This window comes from Caloenas nicobarica, chromosome Z (assembly GCF_036013445.1).
Source record: "Caloenas nicobarica isolate bCalNic1 chromosome Z, bCalNic1.hap1, whole genome shotgun sequence".
In the NCBI taxonomy this organism is placed as follows: Eukaryota; Metazoa; Chordata; class Aves; order Columbiformes; family Columbidae; genus Caloenas; species Caloenas nicobarica.
In genome coordinates, this window is record NC_088284.1 from 19,049,569 (window position 1) to 19,075,054 (window position 25,486).

Here is a 25,486-nt window from a genome sequence, read left to right on the forward strand (position 1 = left end):
GCCAAACCAGCACACCACCCCCCATCCTTCACTGATGTGGGATAAATTAAAAGCACTGCTCCCAGCTGCCTGCCCCACCCGGGGTCAAATCATACCTCCTCCCACTATCCCCATTCCCCAGCAGGCAGGTGGGAGAGACCGATGGGTAGCTGGGCAATTAACTTGCATGATCACAACCCAGGTGAGCAGCTCAAACATGTCAATCTCAAGACACGGTCAAAGCCACTACTCTTCACATCACAGATATTAGTGTGAATGACTCACTGTCAGAAAATCATGCCTATATCTGATTTTTGCAGATTCTTAACAAAGCAATTATTTCATTAGTGGATAAAGGATATATTTTTCATCTGGTCTTAACCAGGTTATTTTCAAGGTCAACCTGACAGCAGGACTCCTGATTTCATCTGCTACCTTGGGTTTTGTTTTCATTGTACAAGCAAGATAAACAACTGCGAGACAAACCAAAAACAGGGGAAAAAAGAAAGAAGTCTAAATTCCTCTATCAACAAATTATTCTAATACAAGAACTCCTTGTCCACCTCTAATGTCTACGAAAGTTTCTTAGCAGTAAATCAGGCTAAGAAGCCTTTGACTTTTACCTCCAGATGATGCAAGTCCTGCAGTGGCTACCTCATACAGCACTTGAAAGAGGGGAAAAAAAAATTGAAACCCAAGTACGCCTTGAAATGAGTTACACAGAGTTGACTGTGTGAACTTTCCATGTCCTCGAAACAGGCAAGAGCCAGCAGCACAGATACAACTGCAATTGCATTCAAGTGTCCACTGCTGACTTAACAAGTCCCCTTGTTTGGACAAACGGTCGCCAGACACTTGGCATCCTTTCACTGAAATGCAAATACTTTCCCCATGGAAAGAGAAGTGTCTTAGGGGATAGAGTCTGGGGAACAGTCAAAAGGAAAAAACATATCCTCCCCCAAACAGAAACACATAATTAAAATACACAAAACAGGCATAACAGCAGAGGGGATGAAAATCCTGCAACTTAAAGCAGACTGTCCCCCAGGGATCCATCTCCCGAGACAGACTGCTTGTTGACATCATTTCCTTGGCAAGGGCTTTAAACATTCTATCAGCCATTGCAAGCACCTGAACCACATCGTCACCCCTTACAAAAATCTGCTGGAGTCATTTGTCATCCAGAGCCATCACCATCTGGATTGCACCTCTCCGGGCTGCTTCTCTCTTGCCGTCAACTGAAGCTTTATTGCAAGATCAGCCAAAGGATTTCTCAGCCATCTCTGACCCTGGGGGTTTTCTGCCCAGCAATTGCCCCTGTGGAGCTCAGGCTTTTAAGGGTTACAAGCTGTTTGCATTCCCTCAGGTATCTTGTCCAGTATCATTCTCTTGCTAGGCTATTGGGAATGCTTGGTTGGTTAGTCTAAGTTTCTTCGAAAATACCCTTGATGCTTGCAGTAGATTAAAGCCCATCCTAGAGTAAGTCAGCCCGCTCCTGTGGCAGCTGAAAAGTGATCTCTTGTGAGGACTGGTGTTACATTTGTTGGTGCCAGGAATCCTTTGGGTTTGCTCAACGTTTTCAGCACCCTGCCTCAAAAATTAAGCACATCTATCTTTATAACCTCGACTAACGCTGAAACATTACAGCACCTAAGCATACTCTATTTTTAGGCATGTCGACTTAGTTTCAAGCATTCACACTTAATGATTGAAACACAAAATAGTGTGAACTTACATTTCAGCCAGAGCCAGTCCTTTGCATCCCAGTTGTGGGTTTGCTGTATCTTTAATACCATATGTAAAATGAAAAAAACCCACTTTCTGCGTAGGTGGGAAATGCTTTCATGCTGGTGCTCTCACCTACAGTTTGTGATAGCTGAGCACGGCTGAGACCTCCTGTAACACAACCTCATGCACATCTCTGCTGCCTTTGGGGGTAGATAATTTCCAAGAGTCAGGACCCCCTTTCAAGATGACACCTTAACTCATTAGAACTTGTTAATTACCAGGCTCTCTCTATGCACCACACTACCCATCACACACTTAGAAAATTCAATCCGAAAACAGAATAAAAGGATGGACTGCTATTCAAATTTAAAATAACAGCTACCACAGCTGTAGCTATTGCTCTAAATCACAGCAAAGAAAGGCAAAACCTTAAGTCAGTTAAAAAAAATTGGCATTGAGTGAGAACTAACCCCAGAAAGTCGTGATGATGATTGTTTTACGGCAAGGTGGAACATAACTGGCAGCAAAAAAAAATTGAATGTAATTTCATGACTAGTCACATCAAAGCACTTCCTAAAACCCCATGTAAAAGCAAGGCCAAGATTTGTCGGTGCTGCACAACTACAATTAAAATACAGCCCTTGTCCTTAAGAGAGTTTACAACCCAAAACAGACAAGAGAGAGGGAAGACGTGCTTATCACAGTGTACGTTAAAACTTCAAGATAGCAGACAGCCCCAGGATTTGTGTTAATGAAAGTTCAAAGCAAACACAACAGATAAAAAGATGTTAGGAACAGAAACAGATTCTGAGGAAGGCCTTTACATAACTAAAGGTATCTACATTAAAAACTAGAAATAAGAGTTATTTATGTCTAAAACATGCATCATGTAAGAGTCACATAAAAAGCCGTAATGAAACAATAATTACTGCTTAGGTTGCCATAAAAAGTTGATATAAAGTAACTTAGCTCCAGTAGCTTCAGTGGAACTGTGAGTACTTAACCTTATAAGTACCTTGCTCACAGCAAGGTTTTCATTTTGGTACAGCAAGTGAATATGACTTTTTTTTTTCCATCACGTTTAAAAAAATAGTAAAATGCTTAAAGCCAGTACGTTTTTTCAAGTTTCATGTTTTGATTCCTGTAATGTGTCATTAGCCTTCCTCTTCTGCTTGGCAAGATAAGGAACATTTTCCATTAACCAAAATGCAAGGTAGGGCGGGCATTTAGCCACGCTAATACTTAAATATTGTTATATAAATGCTGTCAGCCTTTCCTAACTACAAAGCAAACCACAATTCAAAAGCATTCAGCCTTTTGTGAGACAAGTTATCTTAATAAGAAAGCAATAATGGGCCCAAACTAAGAGAGCTGTCAATAAAACGAAACCAAGCATCGAGCAGTTGCAGCGATACGACAGCAAATCCCAGCTGGCGAAGACCCAACTGGTCTTTTTACTTACACACATGTCCATGTGCACCTGTGTGCACACTCAGGAGCCTGGAGATGGGTTGTGGTCAGCAAAAGCTGGGCTCAGTTAGTCCGTAAGAGAGCAAAGCTGGCTAGGCACACTGCTCTGGCAGCAGTGACCACTGCAGAGTAATTGGGGTTAACAACACGGAGGCAAGATCTTGAAGCACTACTACAACCCAGACATCCCCCAGAAACCGCTGTGAGGCAAGGAATTAATATCCACTTGCCTTCCCCGCTCCCTTCTTTTAATAGATGGCACACCAACTTCAGAAAACCACCAGACACACCTCACGGGGCCACCAGATGCTGACTTGTTTCCAACCCGTCCCACCACAGACCCACACGGCAGTGCCATGATCAGCCTGGGAGAGCTGGTGCACACCCTGTACTCCTCCTGTGCCACATACTTCTCCACCTGGAGAAATGCCCAAATGCAGAGCCTCAGCCTCTATCACCCGCCTCCCTCCACTATTCAAGAACTTTTACTCTGCCCAATCTCCTTTATGCAGTTTCCACTGGTGACTGCTAAATTTGGATGTGGATTTTAATCCCTTACTAATCTGGATGCTTATACAGAAGCAAGAAGATTCAAGGGGATTCTGGAGGTGTCTTGTTTTTTCTTTTAATGATTTGTGTTTTAAGGACTTTTCAGAGCATCCTGCTGGGGCTGGAGGAAGCAAAGGTGGCTGGTCTGCTCTGGTACACTTCATCTCCAGTCAAGCTGCTTCTGGCTTCATCAATGAAAGCCTCTCATCACACCAGCCAGACCTGGATCAGTTCAAGTTCCCTTTGAAAACTACACTCCCACCTGTCACACTGGTAACCCTGTTCCTTGCAACCCTCACATTTCTACCTCTGATCCCTGCCTGTGCCAGCTGTACCTAGCCACCTCTGGGCACTCCTTAGGGGATGAACAGCCAAGGAAGCGGTCCACAGCTCTTCCAAAAACACCCTGGCCGAGAAACTGAGAACAAACCAGAGGGATTCTGTCCTACTGGTAAACACAGTGAAATCACAACATTGGAATATTGTGAGGAAACTTCACAGTTTCCTTTTCTTTATCATTTTTCAGCCGACTCCAGCAGCCCCTCCCCATACTCCTCTTTCATCTGTGCCCTTATAATTACCAGCCTACAAAACAACATCCTGTCTCAGGCCACTGAATAAATTAAGTAAACTTTAATTTCTGTATTTAAGCTGCCCAATCTTCCCAGGATGTGATGGATCATTAGTGTGGCTCAGAGATTGCCTGGTGTTAAATCACCGCCCATGACTCCCACTGCAGCCAGCCTGGGTCCTCTCCAAGGTCAGGTTTGGTTTCCAGAGCTTCAAGATCTTCCTGCCAGGCAGATACAGCATTGCTGCTTTGAATCCCCACATTTAAAAGGGCATTTAGGTTGATCCTAAAAATATTGCAGCATAACTTAACCACCTGTAAACATTAAACGCTACCTGCTAATTGACAGGTACAATATTTACTGAGGGTTACACACCAGCAAACAGCTTGGCAGATTTGTTTATACATAGTGGTAGCAATGCCAAGTGCACAGGAGAGACAGACCAAGATCTGGGAGATGAAAGCAAGCCTGAAGAAGGGGACTGACACATGCACAAAAACCAGTATCACAGGAATCTCCTGCCAGGTTCACTTGACAAACAGTATTCGTCTCGCCTCTCATTTCACAACTCAGCATTGCTGTTAATAGCAGCATGCAGCAAGACAACAGGAGGACAACCCCACGCTCGTGGGAGAGGTGGTACCCTGAAAGCAAACGACACCGAAGGCACGTGGATGCCTCAAAAGCACTCCCAGCACAACATCCCCAAGGCATCGGCCGTGAGCTGGCTGCTGGGTTCAGCGGATTCAGCGGCTGAAGACACACGGATTCAACCCAAACTCCTCTCTCCTGTCTTCCTTAATGGTAACTTCAAACTAACTTCTTACAGGGAGAAAAAGAGATGTTCCTGGACTCCATATTCCAATTTCAGTAATTCTCCAATCTGTGTCCTGGGGCAGAGGAAGAAGGGGTGGGGAGGACCAGGGTAGGGAGGAGGACCAGCGAAGCGGGGAGGACCAGTGAGGTCCTCCAGCAGTCACGCTGGTCGCCAAGCAGTTTCTCAAGCCTTTCATCCCACCCACAGCCGACCTCCAGCCCGCAGGCTGGCTCCTGTCCTCTCGAAGTGAATGTAGTGCTCCCTGAAGGCACAGGGCTGACAGCCTGGATATTCAATTAGCCACGGCACGGAGGAGACGGCGAGCGCAGAGCGGGCAGCGGGGACGGAGCAGCTTTCCCCACGGAGAAGGTGCCCTGCCAATGCACCCCGACCCTGCTCAGGAGGAGATAACTCATCCCGCGGCTACGAGAGGTTTGGCTCACGCTTTGAAGCCTGGAAGGAGGCTGCAACTTCAGACACGGTGTCCTGGATGCTGTTTTCAAAAGGCTCCTGACACGACTGGGTCTCACACGCCTGAGTGTCAGGTCACGCTTTGAAAACAGAGCTGGGAGTGAGATTTGAGGCTCCCAAGTGTCCTTATTCCCTGCCTTTCAAAAATTTATTTTTTAAACAGGACTGAAATAACTTAGAAAATTTTATTCACTGTCACTATTCAATAGCTACTAAGAAAACGAATTAAGCCATTCATTACCCTGACAGCAGCTATCCCATGGATGGTTAAGTGAAAGGCTTCAGTAAGGCCCCCTTCATCTTTAAAAAGCAAAGGATGAGCAAGGCATGCTATTCAGTCTCCAGCTATTCACATTTCTCCTCATTGAGATGTCAGGAAGATGTAATTAATACTGACACACACAGAGGTCATATCTCTAAGCAAAATATTAAGGGGCATAAAAAAATTAAAAGAGAGAGAAGCAAGCAATTTTACTAAACAACTGTGCCTCCCAATAGGCTCCATGACAGATACACCACAAATGAACAGATTATAGCTCTTAAATTTCCAGTGACCCAACTACACTTTTACATTTTACAAAGCCACCTTGTATGTGCATTGCATTACAAATTTATTTATTGCTTACATTGATACATATGTATTCTGAATTTAACAATTTACTTCTTAGAACCAAAATGACTCAGAACATCAAGGTAATACTAGTATGAGATGGCTCTGGATCAAGAGGGTTTTTTTATATAAAAAAATATTTTGGCTTTCCACTTCCTCACAACAAACCCTGATCATCTTCATTTATAACGTGTTTAATTAGACATCTTCAGAACAGATTTAAGAGGTTTTTATATGGACCAGAGCTTTCAAAATACAAAAGGATTTATTTATTTATTTTTGCACCTTCAGTGTTTTCTTTCAGAAAGACTGCAGTTATAAGGCTTGGAAGAACAGTACACAAACATCCTTCCTTTCCTGTTGCACCACGAAATCAAATGTCTCACTGATGGGAAGAGCAGGTTTTCTCAATTACGCTTCTTAAGACCAGCGTTTTTTAAAAATTGGTTTTAGCCCCTTCAGTGTACTTTAAACAAAATTAGTTCACAAGCACCGTCACCACCACCCTGCAATAGAATTGGGGAGCACTAATTGAGAGGATACTTTTAAACCCATGCTTTCCTGAACAGAATTTAGTGATGAGATGTCCACTCATACTGCTCTGTTACCAGCTTTAAAGCCTTAAAACCAAAACCAGCTGCTGCAGCAAGCCCCAAGCCTAACAAAGTAGCGTTCATCTGTTTATACTATCAGCGTCTCTGGAAAGATTGGCAGACAGCTCTTCTGGTGATAGATGCATACTGAAACCTGATCAAGGCTGAGGTTATTTTTCTCCATCCAGCAATGCTGCAATTCTAGCCAGGCAACAAACCCCAAGATCTCTATTAGGATGAACAGAGAAACAATGAAAGCCCCAATCCCACTGTTGTCCCAAACATTAGCAAATCGTCCATCTCAACAACTCAGAGAAAAACTCGCAATAACTTCCATGTGGCCTCCAAGTGCTGGCCAAACAAGTTTTTTAACACAAGTGAATGCACCATGGTCTGGTGCATCAAAAAAGGAAGCTTCAATTCCAATTTTAACATGAGCTTTAAGATGCTATTGAGCTCAGAGTTAAACATGAAGCCTCAAAGGACAAAATCACCATCTTCCACTAACACCTCCTGTCCCAGTGTCACAAGGTCATCAGTTGTTTCAACAAAAGAAATCCTAAGGCCAACCCTGACGAAGACATAAGGACCTTTCCTGCATCACAGATGGAGTATGATGGAGGTTTCTCACAATTATTATTAAATACTCTAAACTTTCTGCACTCCATCCCACAGTTTGGTGCCCTGACAGCGTGGGTTGTCACTCAGAGGCTCAGGCCAAGGACGGAGCTTTGAAACCAGGGAAACTGCATGAGAAATTCCCTTAATTTGCTTGCACCCCTGCTGCTCTCTTCTGTAGAAAAACCCAAAGCAAACATACCTGGGCAGACTGGTCACCAATGTCTGGTACACCGCCATCCGACAGCCGGCACCGGTACTGTTCCCCCGTGCCCCGAAGCTGCTCTTCCCCATTACTTTCTGCTTCGGAGGTCTCCGGCTGAGCAACCTCCACCTCCATCGGGGTGCAGTGCCCGTTCCCATGCTCCGAGCCCGGCTTTTCCTTGCTGTCCTTGCTGCCCGGTGTTCTGGTGATGACCCCAAATTTCCTGGTCCTTTTCCCATTTTGAGTGGCTCTGTCACTGGGTTCGGGGCTGGGCTTGGCTTTGGGGTCGCAGCTGTTGCTGTTGTTGCCGTTGGAGGGAGGAAGAGGGGCTTTGCGCTTGATGCGGCGCAACATGATCAGGTAGACAAAGCCGCCATTCCAGCACTGCTCGGCCAGGTAACTGCAAGGAAAGGGATGCGCAGGGATTATCAACTGCTTGCCCCGCAGCGCCCGCATCCCAGCCCGGCACCCCAACATACTGCGCCCTGTGATGTTCATGCACCTTTTCTCAGGCAGCTGAGAAGGTGTGTGAATACGTTAGGACACCTTGAGGCATTGACAAATGTTCTTTTCCTTCAATATTAGAGGGAAAATAATATCAGGAATAATATCTGGAATTATAACAGCCCTACCAGCCATCCAGGCCGATCCCATCACAGCGTAACATGACAGTTGGTAAATGCCACCAAAACAGGTTGCTGCTACCCCAACCTCCAGAACTGCAGCACAGCAACATGGAAACGTGGAGCAAGCAAATCAAAGCAGAGATTGTTTCCAGTGGGGCATTAAAATAAATAAATACATTTTCTTTTTTAAAATATATCTATTAAAAATCAGGCAGGTTTCTTTTGTGCAGCAGCCCATAGAGCATCTGCATCTGAAATGAGCCTCCTTGGTGAACTTAATCTTCTCCTTCTGTGTATACACATGCTTTGAAGGCCCAAGGGAAAAACAAAATCAGCCGTGGGGGTAAGCAGGCATAGTGCCAATGGCCTCAGAACAGCAAAGCGTGGCACCATAAGGTATCCCGGCTCCTGTAAAGGAACATGGAAATAAGGCGGGTTTCCTTTTCAGAAAGTGTTTTCCAGTCCAAGCATCACCTCCTCTCCCGAAGTCCCTGGACATGCCTTGAAGGAATTGACATTTCTGTCTCAAGCAAGTACTTGGTGTCCTTACAGAAATTGTACCCATTGATGCAAAAGAGGAATCTAACTTCATGCCTCTTTTGGGAAAGGATATATACCTCAACCCAAATTCTTAAAATATTTGTGTCCTGAGCCAAGGGTGTAACCAACTTGAGAGTACAAACAAGCTGGAATTTGTACTTAGCAGGTTGGTATGTGCCCTTTCACACCAATTTAGGTCCCAAAAATATATTGCCTTTCTCACTAGTGAAAGCAGCAAGAATTTCCCAGAGCATCAAATAAGCCTCTGCTGCAGCTGCAATGAACTATTCACTAATATGAAGCAGTTGTTGAACCTACAGCTATCAGGGGAGATGAAAAAGTAGGTGTGGAGATGAACCATAGAAGATCCTAAGAGAAAATGTTGTTGAGAGAGGAGAAGCGTATCAAAAGTCTTTCACCCTTTTTTTCCCTCCTCGGTGCATGTAGGCTAATTTTCCCCTTCCCTTTCTTAAAAGTTGTTTGGTCTTAAATACAACACTTCAAGTTATTCCTGCACAGAGGTGACTTAATGGCAAAACAGGAAAAACAGCTATGACAACCTCTGTAGCAAACTTCTGTACAGAGGAGCGAGGAAAGCACTCTCAGTTACTCGAAGTAATCTGGACCAGCCTGGCAGTGGCTGGAAATAACACTACGGGTGTGTGTTTCTGTCCAGGGACATGAGCTGGTAGTTTCAGTCCACTTCTTCCCATAGCTTAGATGTTCCCCCAAACAATGTTGGCATTAAAATCACTTAGATTTAATTAGGAAGACCAATGCCCAAACAAACACAAACTCCACAACCTTAAAAGCAGCCCTGGAGCAAGAGGGGAAGGACAACAATGTTGGCTGTACCAAATTTCCCCAATGAATATAAACTGGACTCCAACTCCCTGTACAGTCCATTCAGCAGTTTTCACCATGCAAGTATTTTTTTCCTTCCTTTTTTTTTTTTTTTTTTAACAGTAAGAATATTTAAGAAAAGCCCTAAAACCATCTTCAGCCAACGAGCCCCACTGGGTGGAAAATCCCTGCAACCAAGGTCAGCCATCTGGGTGGCCATAAGGTGACACTTGGCTCAGGGAAGCACTCAGGGCTGGCAGAACCCAACAGGTTAACTCCCCTCCTAAAAAACATCCAGAATTAAGATGGAAGTATTTTTGATTATCAAGTTAAAAGAAAAATTCTTTTAATCAACAGAAAAAGGGGTAGTTTTGTTCCAGAAACAATATGGGCTGCCTGTTTTTCACATTTATCTTTCAACTCAAATTTCAAGGCAGCCAGTAAAGTTGATTAAAATTCATGACTTTTGCTTGCAGCAATACCACTGCACTCTGATCCATCATACATAAGCCTGATAGCATTGCTTCTCCTGGCACAAGGAAAGAGAAAAGCAGCTCCTCTTCTCATAGTCCTGTGGCTTATGTGGGTGCTGCCCACCCATTTTTTATGCAGTCAGTTCTGCTTGACTTGTTTTTGTGCAGGTGCACATATGTGGGCTTTTTTAAGAGCATCGATCTCTATCTCTGAACTAATCACTGATGTATTTTTGAGTGCCAGTAACCAAGTGCATGCATTAATCAACTACTTGATTTAGAAACTAAAGGGAAGGAGAGGGAACTTAGCATATGTCCAAATAAAGTAATTTTATAGAGGCAAAAATAATTTATTGTTTCACCTCCACTTGTAGCACATGTATTCTGTTCATAAAGTGTAAAGCTACGAAAAGGGAAGAAAGAAGGGTGTTTTTTTTCTATCCACTGTCCAGAGACAACCATCCCTACAGTCTGGAGCAGGGCTGAAGCGAGCGGTAACAGACGCAGCTGTACTGGAGTTATGTGGAGCTGTGCTGATTTACTCCATATGTTGAGATGGCCTGCACGTTCCAGGCATGCAGCCTGTAGTAACTCATGAGTTTATGTCGTCTTCAGTGCTTCTCGGCATTTCAAAGCACATGGTAAGTTTCCAAGAGAAAACAAAAGCAGTGTCTTCTCTGGGTCAGTGAGCAATTACCTTTGCACGACAGCAAATGACTGCATATACCACATGATGTCAGGTATTTTCAGACAGAGTAAATTCGGCTGGTACCAGTGATGCACTAAGCGGCATCATTATCTCAGAGTTTGTTTCCAACCAAAGACCAGGCATTCGGAGCTTGAAAACCAGCACTGGTGTAACACCAAAGTCATAAAACAAGATGGGAAAATAATACACCAAGGACTTGTGGTCACTTGCTGTATTGCCCTCCCAAGACAGGTCTTGAGCAACCCTTAAGTTTTGCTAAGTACATGCTGCCTACTTAGCTGGTTTCCTTTTCCTTGCCATTTCTTCCACTGTTTAAATAAGAAGACCAAAAAACCCCAAAGAAGCACAGCAAGCTCTCAACACTGGACAAAAGACAGGAAAGATTGTATTAAACGAGTGACAACCTCCAGATTTTTAATTACTTTCTATCAATCCAGAAGCATCCTATGCCAGAAGGAAATAACAGGATGGATTCAATAAAATGTAATTATACAGCCTCTAGACTGTAGAAAACTGCAAAAGCTAAACAGGAACCAAAATCCCACTTCTCAGGGGGTTTAATGTTTGCAACGCAGACACTCCTTTTTTTAGATTTGGTCCCTGTAGAGCATTCACAGAGATTTTAGCAATCAATACACCAACCGCGTCTCAGGTAGGGTAGGATCAGAGCTGATAAGCGTACATAGCCCTTGGCACAGATGTGGGGAATCAGCTGCAACCTCCGAGTTGTCGCTTAATCTGAACACGGTCTTCAGCTTGGATGGAAAAGGTGCATAGAGCAGAAGTATTCCTAATGCAGCTCTGATTGATCCAAATCTATTGAAAACTGAGACTGCAAAACTTCCTATTCCCTGCTTTGGTTGGCAGGGGATGGAGTAGGATTCAGCAAAATCCCTGGATCTCGTACACCAGCTAAGAAACCTTGGGCAGTGAATGACAACATGTAACAAATCCTGTTATCACTAATTTGAAGAATGCAAGAGATTTTACCAGCTGACCACACATCTATTAATATTAGTTATGAAAACAAAACGTTTTACCAGCAAAAGACCCATCCACACTTTATGTATTTGCCAGTCTGCAAGGTAGTGTCAAGTCCCCTCGGCAGAGCTGGGAGTCCCCTCGGATGCTGCAGCATCATCTCCCCAAGCAGGGTCTAAAACGTCACCTTGACACACTTCCCACCAGTGTGCTCAGAGGGAAGGACCACCCAGCTGCTCCTGCTGCTTTGATCTCACCCTGGCAACAGCTCTGGTAAAACCCCAGCCCATATAAAATGTCACCCGGAAACAGCGAAGCAGACTTGTTCTCCTCTGTAGGAGAGAAACTATCATTAGGTGTTTAAAAGATGTGTAAATGAGGCTCTTACGGATATGGTTTAGTGCTAGATTTAGGTTATGGTTGGACTCCATGACCTTGGGGGTCTCTTCCAGCCAAAATGATTCTATGATTCAAAAATGCTAATAATCCTTAAAACCTGGGGAAAATTATTTTACACTTGAAACCGTGCTAGAAATTTACCTCTTGCAAAGCTCAACCACAGGCTGGTGCTGGTATCAAGGGGCATTTAATACTCTTTTTGTATCAGAGCCATGAAGAGATGGACACATCCACTTATTTCGGAGACTATTTTCAGTTGCACAGCCAAATCCTACTTCTCCCCTACACAGCTGAACTGATTGCTGAGATCATAAAAACTGATAAACTCGCTGAGTTTACTCCAGGTTCCTTGGCATGTGTGTTAAGTGTCAGACTCGGAAATGGTGTTTTAGAATAAGCAAGTCGTTTTTTCATTTAGATATATGTATTTGTGTGCTTGCATGTATAAATACAAAGGTTTACGGACCTGACAAAGAGCATGCTGTGACGAGCTTTCTGTCATACCCATCTCTCTTTAACAAACATAGACAGCCACACTGAGCTACAGAAAAACCAAAGACGACCCAGCAGCCATAAGAAAGCATCTGGATTCACTTTAGGATCAGAGATATTAAAGAAGTATGTTTATTTTACGCTAAGAATACTATTTAGCAATTTCTCCAGAACCTTTCATCCTGATAGATCAGAAAGTGCTTTGGAAATGATACACACCGAGCATTGCTGATGTCTCACCAGCCAGCCCATCGTGCAGCTCACCAGGGCACGGAGGAGAAACTTCAGCCAAGACGACCACTTTCTGAGACCCCACCTAATCCCACCAGGACCTGTAATGTCCTTAGAACGACAGACAGACCACTGATTTTTATGCTTTTCTCTGAAAGACTCTGGCATGGTAAAACATCTTGAAACTCAATCTTCTTCAGGCTGGAAAGATGAAGGGCAGTGTGGATCCTTGCAGAACTGAAACCTCGAGCTCCAAGGGGGATTTAAAAGCTAAACTTAACAAACTATCTCTCCATGACACCGGCAAATGAGCTAACTTGCTTTTCGGGTAAGGCAGGGCAAACTAACGACTAACAGATAGCGACTGATGGAAGGGCAAATGGTTCCTCATGAAATCCTCACTGTGCAAGAACACCCAGCCCAGTGAGGACAGATTTTGGCAAGCACTGGGGAGTACTTTTCACAGATTTCCGTGTCTTCAGGCAGGAATCAAGTCTGGTAAAGGAAGACACTGAGCTACAAAGTCTTGGGCAAACCTTGCCGCAGCCGAGCTTGCAAGAGGTTTAACCTCCTCAGGGCTGCAGAGACACCCCATGGCCAGCCCTTTCCTCCACCTCCCCAGAAGACTAAGCTCTCTAGACATAATTTATCTCAGCAGAAAGCCATGGTGTTGGTAAACCTGGCTGTTACTTCAGCATACTTTTGTAGGCACGGAGCTACAGAACACCAGGAATGAGCTCAATCCAGCATCTCGTCACCAACAAGCCCTTTCCTGCCCCAGGCCCTGCAGGTGATGGCAAGGGACACGATGTTCTCTGCCTGCCTTAATAAACAGAAGAAAAGGCAGAAAGAGCAACGGAAAAGTCAGTCACGGAGCTGAGAGACTAATAACACTCAGGGAGTACATTCAAACGGCCCTGGGTACACAGGAGCTCTCCCACCTCTCTTTCAAGGACGAACAACCACCAGGCCTCGGCTTGTGCCCAAGGCTAAGCAGCACCTCCCCAAGTCTCACAGAGGCTGTGGCTCTCTACGCCATATTGGGCTTTTCTCAGGATAGCCAAACTGGTAGCTTTCTGGGGAACAAAACTCTGAATGCAGGGGTTTTTTTGCCTTTTTTGCGTATTTCTTACTATTAAATTTATAGCAAGGAACGCAACTAGACTCACTGAAATCTTGAAGGAAGAATGAATTTGAAAATCAAACTTCAAGATATACTTTTGTGGCATATTACAAGCCAGTACAAGCATGTTTGGTGATGATTAGACACAATCTTCCACTGGATTAAAACCCTCTGTAGCTTTGGGCATCACATGGTTGGTGCTCACTGCAGCAACACTCAAGCTGTTTGCAGGCTAGCTGCTGTCAGTCTGCACAACACCACGCCACACCAACATCTCGGAGAAGTAATGGTAGCAGCAAGTAAATGGGGCAAGGTCTGATCTTCACTGCTCATCAGAGAAAGTAAACCACCAGGAATTTAAGACCAATGGGAAGAAATGTTCCGGCACTCATGTCCGCAAGAGCCCCTGGGCAAAAACACCTCTGGCAAGGCTGGCAGGAGGCCCCAGGCAGGACCTCTTTGTCCACCATGAAATCCTGAACTCTCAGGAAAGGTGAAAAGGGAGTCAAGGGGGGGATTGCTGGTGTGTATTCATGGACCCACCACCTGCTTGTGACTTCTGCTGGAAGATGAGACTGAGCTCACTCTTGTGACACAGGACCATGACTAAAGCCTGGTGAGACACCTCACTCTACCTGGTATTGACATGATGATGCAGCTACGAATTTGGAAGACTGAATTCCTCTCCCCTTGCTGTGCTACAGATCCCTCACAGCACCCCAGGCAAATATGGTCAACAACATGTCTTATCCCACAGAGTTGCTGCAAGGTCTCAGGTGGTAAAGCTACTGGCTTTAAGTATTACAGTTTCACAAACATGTTATACCTGGGATCAGACAACACCAAACAACACCATAACTTTCCTCCTATCCCATATCCTGCTCAGGTGCTGGCACAGTCATTTGAGCAAGACTACAAATGAATCCGATCAGGGAACTGATCTAGCTTTAAATTAACCCAGCCAAAGCAAACTTTCCAAAACTCAGACCTCAAGACAGGGAGTTTAGATGCAGCCCAGCGCCCTGATCTGGTCACAGCAGCGCAGAGACAGAAGAGGCTGGTGGTGGCAGGGGACCACGCTTCTGCACCCACCACAGCTCCCATTTGCGTATGGCCGAGGGACACGTGTGGCCGCAGCCTGAAGGAAGGGAGTTGCACACACGGTGCAGACAGAAGTACTGGCTGGCTTCGGCTGAACGGCATTCACACCTCCGGTTTCCAAAACTGAAAGGATAGGCATCCCCCACTCACAGACAAGGAAGCCGTGCTGAATCACATGCCCATCACAGGTGTGGGAACAAGACAGGCCAGATCATTGCAGATTATGCTGGCACAGCACAAAACACACATTTCTGCCCTGCGTGCTGTAGAGGTGCCTCAGAAACACCTCCAGGGCTTTGGGAAAGTGACAAGCAGAGCAGGCACCTCCAAAACACCCAGCACATGGATGAAGGACATGAATGGCCACACTGATCCCTCTCCCCTCCTAGAACAAACATCTGAAGAGGGAGATTCACGGAGAAGAAATTTTTTACAATGAGGGTGGTGAAACACTGGCCCAGGTTGCCCAGAGAGGTGGTGGATGCCCCATCCCTGGAGAAATGCAAGGCCAGACTGGACAGGGCTCTGAGCAACCTGATCGAGTTGAAGATGTTCTTGCTCATTGCAGGGGAGTTGGACTAGATGACCTCTGAAGGTCCTTTCCAACCCAAACTATTTTAGGATTCTCCACACCTAAGGAACCCCCCAAGCTCTGACAAACATCCTGAACCTAATAGATTATGCAACTATAGTCATCATGAAACCCACTGGGATTTGCTAATTTATTGGCTGTGCTAGCAGAACGGAGCAGTGATATTGCATTTAGACTGCAGAGATTTTGGACTCAAGCTTTACAAAGGACCTGATCTCACTAAACATGCAACTCCCACAACTGCATCTAAAAGCCCTGAAAGACAGACATACATGGTGCTGTTTGGGGCCTAGCAAAAGGCTAATGGGTATTAAGGAGACAAATTCTATTTGTTCCCCGGTAAGCAGCAGAGTGTACAAACAGAAGTGGTCTAACCCAGTCAAACCATCACAGCACTGAATGCTCCAATTTGTTAGTTTATACCTCTGCTGCAAGCAGACATTTATCTGGATACATGGCCACACTCAAAAATATCATTTCCAGTTACAAGAAAACTGAGCAATTTAAAATTACTAGTTATCAGTTTAAAAATGATAAATACTTGCTTTCTACCTTTGCTGCAACAGGCCAAAATTATATCAAGTTACAAGTGGGTACTAGCACCCGGAATTGCTCCTTGTTCCATGCTGTGTTACTGCTGTTCTGATGCCATGTCTCCTGCCACAGCAACTTCCTGCCCTTCTTAAGGCTCCTGAAGCTCCAGGCGACACAGGCACAAGCTTTTTGTTTGGCACCCTATGCAATTGCTCTTCATTCCCAATTGCTCTCTGTGAAATTGATCTCTTCTTGAGGACTTGGAGACAGGTCGACTTCTACACCTCTTCTACACTTTTGCCAAAGAAGGTGTCAACTCATTTTCCTCTTGGAGGCCAGGGTGGACATGCCCTCTCCCGGAGAACAGGGCAAGGCCAGACACACGCGGTTGATTCATGCCTCTTGGTAATGCCACGGCAACACAGGGGTGAGTGACTACAGTCACACCCCTAAATGCACATCCAAACACCACCACTGTCCTTTCCCCTTACTCCATTTTTACCAAATACATTTTCCAAAACGTCTTGATTTGGGTTTGTCTGCCCTCCTCAAGCAAGGCTTTACTGGACTCTAATGTGCCATGGGGCAGTTAGTGTATAGCCTTGTTAGTGCAGGATGCACAGAGGGGAAAAAATGCCCAAAAACTGCAAATGAAGGGGGATGTTCAATGTGCAGGGAGCCTGCTAGCCACTGTCCATGCCAATGCCCTCCTCAAGAGCTGCCATCAACAGGATCTAGGTGTAGCACTTCAGAACAAATTAAGACCAGTTTTGAAGGAAATTTCATTTTCCCTATTACTATTTCCCCTATTATTGTGCTTTGCTTTGCATGTTCAGGTAATCTCCAAGCTCCCACCAGGTTCTTCTCAGATGAAATTCAAGTGGCAGATGTGCGCCGGGAGCACGCTCAGTGCACTCCAGTTGAATGGCCATCAGCATTTGGTTCATGGGATCGGCACTAGTGCTAATCTGAAGTAACCCCACAAATAACCAGGGTGTGAAGGCCAGGTCTCAGCTCAACAGTTTGATCTTACCACTTTGGGCTATACTACTGCCTAACGCAGACATGGGGTAAGTGCTTCGTGCTCCTAACAAGAGTACTCTCCAGTGTATTCATCTGAAAGAATTTTGCAAAGACTGGGACAAATATTAGGTCCGCGCATGATTTTCTGCTTCACAAGAAGTGCAAGAACTGAGCCAGACAAGACTTGCTTGCGGGCGTGCCCAGCACACACACTGCAACACAAATAAATTCCTGTTTACTTTTTGCAGTAGTTACTCTAAGTTACAGACAGAGCAGCACTGGAAGTGTTTTCACTGCTGCTGTTAATTGCAGAGATGCAGCTTGTTATCATTAGTTCAGATGTTTGGCTCTTTTAAAAACAATACTTCTGAACTAGACAACATAACTCAGAAATGTGAATGAAGAGGCACTTGAGCTTTGACTTTCGAAGTGAGAGAATATGTCAAAATAAAGATTTTACTTTATTGTAGATTGATTTGTGTTGAGAGCTATCTGTTCGAAAATCTTCAGTCTTGCATGGTAGCAGCTTTCCTTCACTGCACTGTTCTAACATACTGGGATACCCAAACAAGTTCACATTTGCAAAACATTCAGTAAATCACCCAACCAGAAAGCGCATGTACCTCACATCAAGAAACAAGGAAGGGGTCAGAAGCCATGCACGTGTGGCCCATGTACAAACGATTTACAGGGTGTAATGCTTCTCCCACTTCACCCCGAGTGCTCAAATCCTGTCACTGTGTTTCACACCTCACCACCCTATTTCCAGTGCTCTCCACCTTTCTGCCAGGCTACTTCAGGATCACCCCTCTAAAACAACTTCTTTCTAAGCATCCAGCTTGCATCCTTCTCTCTTTCCCCCCGCAAATCTTTTATCTAATTCTGGCCTTGATTTCCAATCCCACCAGGCAGCAGTGACAGCCAGGAGTAGATTTAACTTGAGATAAGTGATTTGTACTCAAAATTGGATGAGAAGTTCAGCGTGGGAGATGTTCTTTATCATAATCCAGGCTTTTTGCACAGACACAGTACCTGGGGAGGGTGCCATGAAAAATTGCAGGGGTGAATGTGATAACCCCCTGGTGCAAAGCTTGCTGATGAGAGGTCTGCGAGCCCATGGGGCTGGATCGTGCCCAGGGAACGCCGGTGCTGCAGCGCAGGCCAGTACTAGTGGCAGGTCCAGGTTACTTCTGGGAGGTGAGGTCACTCCCCTGGGATAAAACTTCCTATTTTTCCCTACACAGGAATTATTATAAATGCCCAAAAGAGAGGAGAAAAAACACACCCCACTGAAAGAGCTTTTATTCCAGTAGCAAAGTTTTGCAATTACATTTTAAATGAAAAAAAAAAAAAGTTAAAATCTCTGCAACATTGTTTTGGCAAACCACATTCTTTAGATTTCAACATTAGTTTTAATTCCCAAAGTACTTCTTTCCACTGAGAAGTTAAGGTTTTGGATGTCTTTAAAGCAACGAAAGGGAGAGCCAGAAAATTTAATCAAGTCTATTTTACAGCAGGAAGCAGTATACTGGGGTAGAAGAGACTTATTTCCAATGCTTTTGCAAAGCTTACTTGCGCTCTTGAGAGGAGCCCTATTAAAAGTGAGAGGCCAGGCTTCAAATAACTCCACAACTGCTGGGGGGCAGATAGGGAAGGAACAAATTCACAGCGCTCAGATTTATTTGAAGGGGCCCATTTTAGCAGCAAGGGCTATTTGCGTTCAAAGGACTGTTCGGTTTTGGGTATTTTCCAGGAGTCTTCCTCGTACTGGAAATGGTAGCTATACTTCATCGGCTGTTCCCTCCTTACCAAGGGGGAGCAACGCCTGTCATTCAGTAACCTCAGATCTTGCGATTTGACCACGAAGCTCACAAAGCCAGAAACATGTATTTGAGATGAGAAATTCAGCTTTTTACTAATAGCAAAAAATAAACCTTAACCCTCCATCAGAGCAGAGGAAAAACCTGAAGTGTGATCTGACTATGCCTTAAAAAACGTTAAAAAGAAAACTTAATAAAGGGGAGAAAGAGCCTAAACTCATGCACAAAAACGTAACCCCATGTAGGTTACTACTTGTGAATTCAGGATGGATTTCGGACTGCACGAGGCCCAAGGCAGAGGGAGAAGAAGTTAATTTTGCACAAGTCCACATGATGCCATTCCCCATCGCTGTGCTCATGGACCGCAGGAGACCAACCCAACCCAACTCCAGCCTCTGCCCCCCCAGCGAGGCCAGCTGTGGTCATTTCACTGCGGTCACTCTCAAAAAGGACCTTTTTGTCTTTTGAGGACCATTGCCTGTGGGGACAGGACGTTTATTTAGCTATTTAACATCACTACTTTGTTCTTGGCTGTGATGACAGGCTGCACATACAGTAAATCCCGGGGATGAACTGTTTTCGGCTCTGACTATGGGCTTGCTGAACCGTGCTTCCTCTGCATGCTGCGACAGGTTTCTAACCATAATAACCGCACACAAAGCACCATCTCTCTTGCTCAACAGTCTCCGTCAGTCACACCAAACCCTTCCTCTCCCACTGCCTAAATACACCTTTGATATTCCTGACATTTGGCCAGAATAAAGGACTCGCCCTCACTAAAACAAGCAAACCGTGCCGATACTCATTCAGTTTTACAGTTCCCCATGAGAACAAATATTTCCCATCCGAGCTCCCTGGTGATGGGGCTGGGGTTATTTTTGCCCAGGCAAGTGCATTGCTTTGAATTCAAGCACTTTGCTCACGGATGTTATGGATTCCCAGGTAGAGGCAGATCACCAGCAAAACACGAGCAACTACCAACTTGCTGAGGCTGCCGCCAACCCAGGCAGATAAAATCAACCCCAGTCAGGCGACAACCTCGCCCAAGATGACACCCCCAATGTCACCGCATGCCCCCAAACACCATTGCTCAAGTAAATTTAGGAAGTACAGCCAGGACTCTGCAACAAAACAGTTTGCAAAGGCAGGAGTTGGGCAATGCCAGATATACATGTGCCTGTCTGTAGTACGTTTGCCTCTTTACTTGGATGCTCACATTACAAACCAGCTTCTAATTACATCCTCACTTTCTGTTTTTACCACAGTGAGTTTGAACGAGGCCAAAAAGGAAAAAAATTAAAGAACGCGCATGGCAGGAGCCATAAACATTTCCTAACTTTCACTCAGTTTTGCAACACAAACAAGACAGACATGCCCTCCGCAGAGGGCCAATGGATTAGTGCTTGCAGATTTTTTCAACTTCCCAACCGACACTTTGCACATAGTGAAGTTTCTGGATTTAACACAGATTTTGCAGGCTGCTGTAACCACTCCAACAGCTACAAAAGATACAAGCACCCCGCTGGTAGGCCAGGACGGGGGATCCAACCCCAGAATCTGTCTTGGGTGGGCAGGACAGCCCCCAGCAGCAGCCCCCAAAGTGAACATTGTTTTAACAGTCAGGAGAACAGATGGGACTCTGCATTCTGCACCTACTCACATAACCAGCTTTTCACAGCAGCAAGTCAGCCCCATCAAGCTGCTGCTGCAGCCAAAATTCATCGGGATTTGCCCCAAGTTAGAGCTTCATTAGATGTTGCCAAACTTAACACAGATAAAATCCAACTTGGGACACGTCAGCAGAGTTGAAAAATGTACACTGATTTTTTTTCTAATTAAAAAACAAATGTAGATTTCAAGCTCTCACCTTCCATCCCACGTCAAGAAACCACTCCACAACTTTTCTGCCTAAGAATGGCCCTGAGAGCCCTCACACCTCCATCACACCAGTGAGAGTTACTCATTGATCTCTCCTCCCCACAGGCTCGGGAAGGAGCTTCCCGCAGCCCTGACACGGCCTCTGATGCTGCCACCCAAATACAGCCCCCAGCTCAGACCCAGCCTCCAAGCAGGGACTGATGCTGCCACCCAAAAGGTGACCGCTGGTGCCCCAACCCAACTGAACCTGTAAACAGGTAAGGGCACACATCGCCGCACACCAACCTGGTTGAGAGGAGACCCTGCCATCAACATCGGGGGACCCTCCTGCTGAGGGTGGCGCAGTCCTGCAGGAGGGACATGTTGGGGAAGGGATCCCAGCCAGAATTAGAGAGTGATCGGGTTTGTTGCCCAGCAGCTCCTGGCTTGCAGAAACGCTTGGTGCTGTGGCCCTGGGGGCTGGCAGCCTCCAGATTCTGCAGGTGGAAACAGCCCTGGGAGCAAAGCCGAGTGTGTGTCCCTGCAAAAAAACACCTGGGTGGGGAGGAGGTGGAGCACCAGCCCCGCTCACCTTGTGTGGTGCAGAGGAGAAGGTGGCCATGGGCACCCTCTCCCCTCTGCCTGCCAGCCCCTGGGGCTATGAAGCGTTTGCTTGCTGCCCGGGCACTGCCGGCACACAAGAAATCCAAAGGCAGGGGAAAAAAACACACATTGCTCTGCACTGTGGCTGTAGTTGCCAATACATCACACCATTGACCCGATTTCCCAGAGCAACCCAAAAAGTGGAACCATTGTCCTTCTCTCCCTCCCTCACCCTGCCCTTCTTTAGTTTTTATTTTTAATTTTTATTTTCAGGATCCGCCCAGAAATCTTCAGCTCTGGCATGAGACAGACCAGCATCACGTCACAAGAAATCCCCTGTAGGCCTTTTGATGACTTTCATCTATTATTCACTCACCGCAAATCCTTGCCATTAAGAAACTGCACTGAGGGAATCCGAACTTTCAAAGCCACAAATCTCCTAACAACTATGGCCGCTTTATACATGCTCCAGGATTAGCCATGTCATCTGGTTAGAAACTCAAAGCTGCTCTTCATTATTGGATTGAACTTGCCTGCAAGCAGCAAAGAGATTGATAAAACTGCCACTGATTTCAATGGTGCAGGAGCATTCATTACATGACATTCTCCTCCCGGACACATCAAGCCCAGTGGCACAAATTCATGCTGTGCTACTGTGCCAAAAACCCAGAAACCTCCCTTGAGCACACTGACACCAATCCTAGCAGGCAGCGTTGGAGTAAACTTGACTGTAAGCACGCTCAGACTTCACACTGGCTCCTAGCATGCAAACCAAAGGCAGTTTTACAACTATCTGCTCTGTAAATTAAGAGAACCTTTAGTTGCTTTGAAAAATAAGAGCTTATTTAGTCAGTGCATCGGCTGCTTCAAAGAGCTTTCCAACTAATTAGCCATATTGAGTTACTATTAAAATACAGAGCTTACATGCAATACTCTTGACAATAACAGAGCTGGTGCTTTGGTGCCAAGCTATAGAATTAGCACAAACTTCACCAGACGCATTTTCCTATAGGCTCCAAATTATATTTCAAACTGAGTATTTTCCTTTCCTGTGGTGGATGTGGGAATTCACTTAATTCATGTGTAAGTTCAAAGCAATAATAATTTTTAGCCCATGTGCAGATAAAGTTTGAATATTCAACAGTGAGAGACAGCACGAGGGGATGGAAGACAGGCACGCAAACGACACCAAAAACAAAAACAAAAGCTGCAGTAAAAAAAATAAAGAAGGTAAAAAAATAGTTGCTGTATTACAGATGAGTTGTACAGCTGTTCCAGATTAACTTTTACAGGACAGGGGGTGGCGTGGCGTGTTTAATTTAATGCAAAGGGCACACTAGCCAGAGGCAAACCCTTTCTCAAAGATGCAGATAGGCTGTCAAGCAAAACAAAGTTTACAACCCCCCACATGATATGCAAAGCCCAGAGAAGCAGACTGCAAGGCTCAGAAATTTTAATTCCAAGAGTTTCTGCCCATCCCTGCTTCTTACGGATTACGTTTATTCGGTAGATAAGCCTTTGCTACTTAAAAAAAAAAAAATCAAAGGCAACAGCATCACAGGAAAAGAAATTTCCTTTCCCCTTTTGACTTCCATTCATCTGTTTTACGTGCAGGTTTACTTACAGCAGAGACCAGCAGGTACACATCCGAGGGTTCAGTGCCGCTCCTGCTGCCTCCAAACCGGCTCCATCTTCCTCTCCTGCCCCACCCACAGCACCCCAGCTCTTCCACGAGCAATTCCAGCTCCTCCAGCACACCTCCCTCCCCAAGGGGACTGCCGTCTCTTGCTCCAAAGGTGTTACAAATCACATTTCTGTAGTTCAGAGCAGAACCTGGCACCGACTGCAGGGAAAAAAGAAGATTCAAGTCCCGACAGAAGGAGGACACTGAAAATTCCCATTACAAATCATCACAACTACTTCATTATTAGCTTATAACATGTCGTATAGCTAATTTCCTTCCGTACCCTTGCTAAACTTTCACTGAAGGTATTAATTGGACTTGTCAGCATGTTCTCACATAAAACTGAATTCAATTAAACGAAACACAACCAACAAGATAGCAGGTATTGGATCTCTGCTTAAAAATAACAAGTAGCAACACGCACACGTAGTCAGTATTAACGCAAAACGAGGATGCTCTGCAATGTATTTTGTCACTGCTATCTGCACAGAAAAAGCCAGAAGTAGACTTTAACCAGCAACTGCCTGCGAGTGGCAGGACAGCAGCAGAGCACAACTACTGAATCTTATTTCCCGCACTGGATCAGAGTTTAATCTGAGCAGCAAACACATAAATCCAGAGGGGCTCTATTAAAAACCAGCACAGTGACTCATTCCATGGAGAGAAGCATAAATTCAGACTCGGGGCATCTATATATTCCTTAACAAAGCCTTTTGTTTAGCAACAACAACTTCTTTGTTAGACAAGCAGGGGGCTGGATCACATCCCTGTGGCAGGACATTTCTGCTCCTCTAAGCAAGACACAAGGGCGTTCGACAGCCCACATGCAGTGCCAGAGAAATATTAGCTGTGCATGAATGTGCCAAGCAACTCTGCCATGGGCACTTTGACGTGGTGCTATTCTCAGTCTTCCCAAAAACAGCCATTGCAACCCACCATACTCTAGAGCAGCCCTAAGGCTATGCCCTACAGATCCAAAAACTCCAGCAGCAAAATCTAGAGAGCCTCTCAACCATTAAGGAAAAAAAAAAAAAAAAATCAATGGGCACTTTACCACCTTCCCTGCAAGACCAGGATTTCCTTCCTGGAGCGCAGTGATGGCTCGGAGTCACAACTGCTCCTTCACAGCCCTTCAGGAAGATTTGCCGAGAAGAGCACAGGTTATTTTTTTGGATGCATGCTGCCATTCACCAGGAGGCACAAGACTGTCCCCGCCACCAGCCAGGACAGGAGCCCTCAACCCCAACACCCAGCATGGCAACAACTGCCCCAGGGACTTCCAGCTTCCACTTCTGGCTAAACAGCAACCTTCTGCAGCAGACAGGCTTGCCCCCCACCAAAAACCAAAATTAAAGCAATTCACTTTTTTGAAGATGGAAATACCCCTCCTGCCCCACCTCTACCTGGAGGCACTTGTATTCAATGATAAAGCCAATTTATGGATCCTGTTTACTCAGATGAGAAGTGTTGACACACACTGTCTCCATTTGCCATGCTCATGGAAGTCACGCACAGCAGATAATCTCAATAAATTGCTGCCGAGCACAACAATAACAGACACTTCAGCAGCCACATGCACCCCAGAAACAAAAGACCCATATCCATCTTTATCACCATCATGTCCTGTTTCCATGACAATGATGACCCCCCCACACACACATTATGCATTAGGACTGAAGTATTACAAACAAAACCAGAAAAATATCAAAACCACAGGATGGGTATCTGTCGATACTCACCTTTTTATTTGGTGCTATCTTGATGTCAAAGCACTATTAAGAGCTTCATCTGCTATATGCAAAACCTTAAAATTAGCCTGCTACAGCCTTTACTCTGAAATATGGTAGCATTTATTCTGCCATGAACAATTTTTCTTTGGCTGGGATATATGCGCTCACACTGATCAAATATAGAAACATATACACAAACAGATACAATGCATAAACTCTCCTCATATGGATGTCATACAAGTACCATACGTTTTATGCATCAGGCCGGGATGAAGTCATAAACATGACTGAGATACTACAGCAGCAACACATATGTAACATATATTAGAAGCAAACACTATGCAATCTTAATGGACAAAATTCTGCCATGTGCTGGGGGACTGGTTTTGGTTACCTATCAATTCGGGTGTCAGGTCAAAGTCTGGGGTCTGGAGATGCTTAACAGCACAGCTGTTAAATCTAAGATACTAGAGGATGTAAAGACTTGGCATTTAGTGCAGGACAATGACATAT

General features: G+C 45.1%; 1 protein-coding gene across 6 annotated transcripts in view; it reads right to left on the reverse strand.

The window, feature by feature from the left end:
• The window catches only part of PDZD2 (PDZ domain containing 2), a 152,702-nt gene that overhangs the window by 70,399 nt on the left and 56,817 nt on the right, over positions 1–25,486 (reverse strand). For 4 of the 6 annotated variants that reach the window (XM_065655865.1, XM_065655864.1, XM_065655866.1 and 1 more), the window contains exon 2: positions 7,610–8,012. In XM_065655865.1, coding sequence (XP_065511937.1) covers positions 7,610–8,012 — 403 coding nt within the window. Of the gene's footprint in view, positions 1–7,609; positions 8,013–21,262; positions 21,307–23,183; positions 23,243–25,486 lie in introns of those variants that run through there. The other 2 variants (XM_065655867.1, XM_065655870.1) reach the window with 2 other exon arrangements.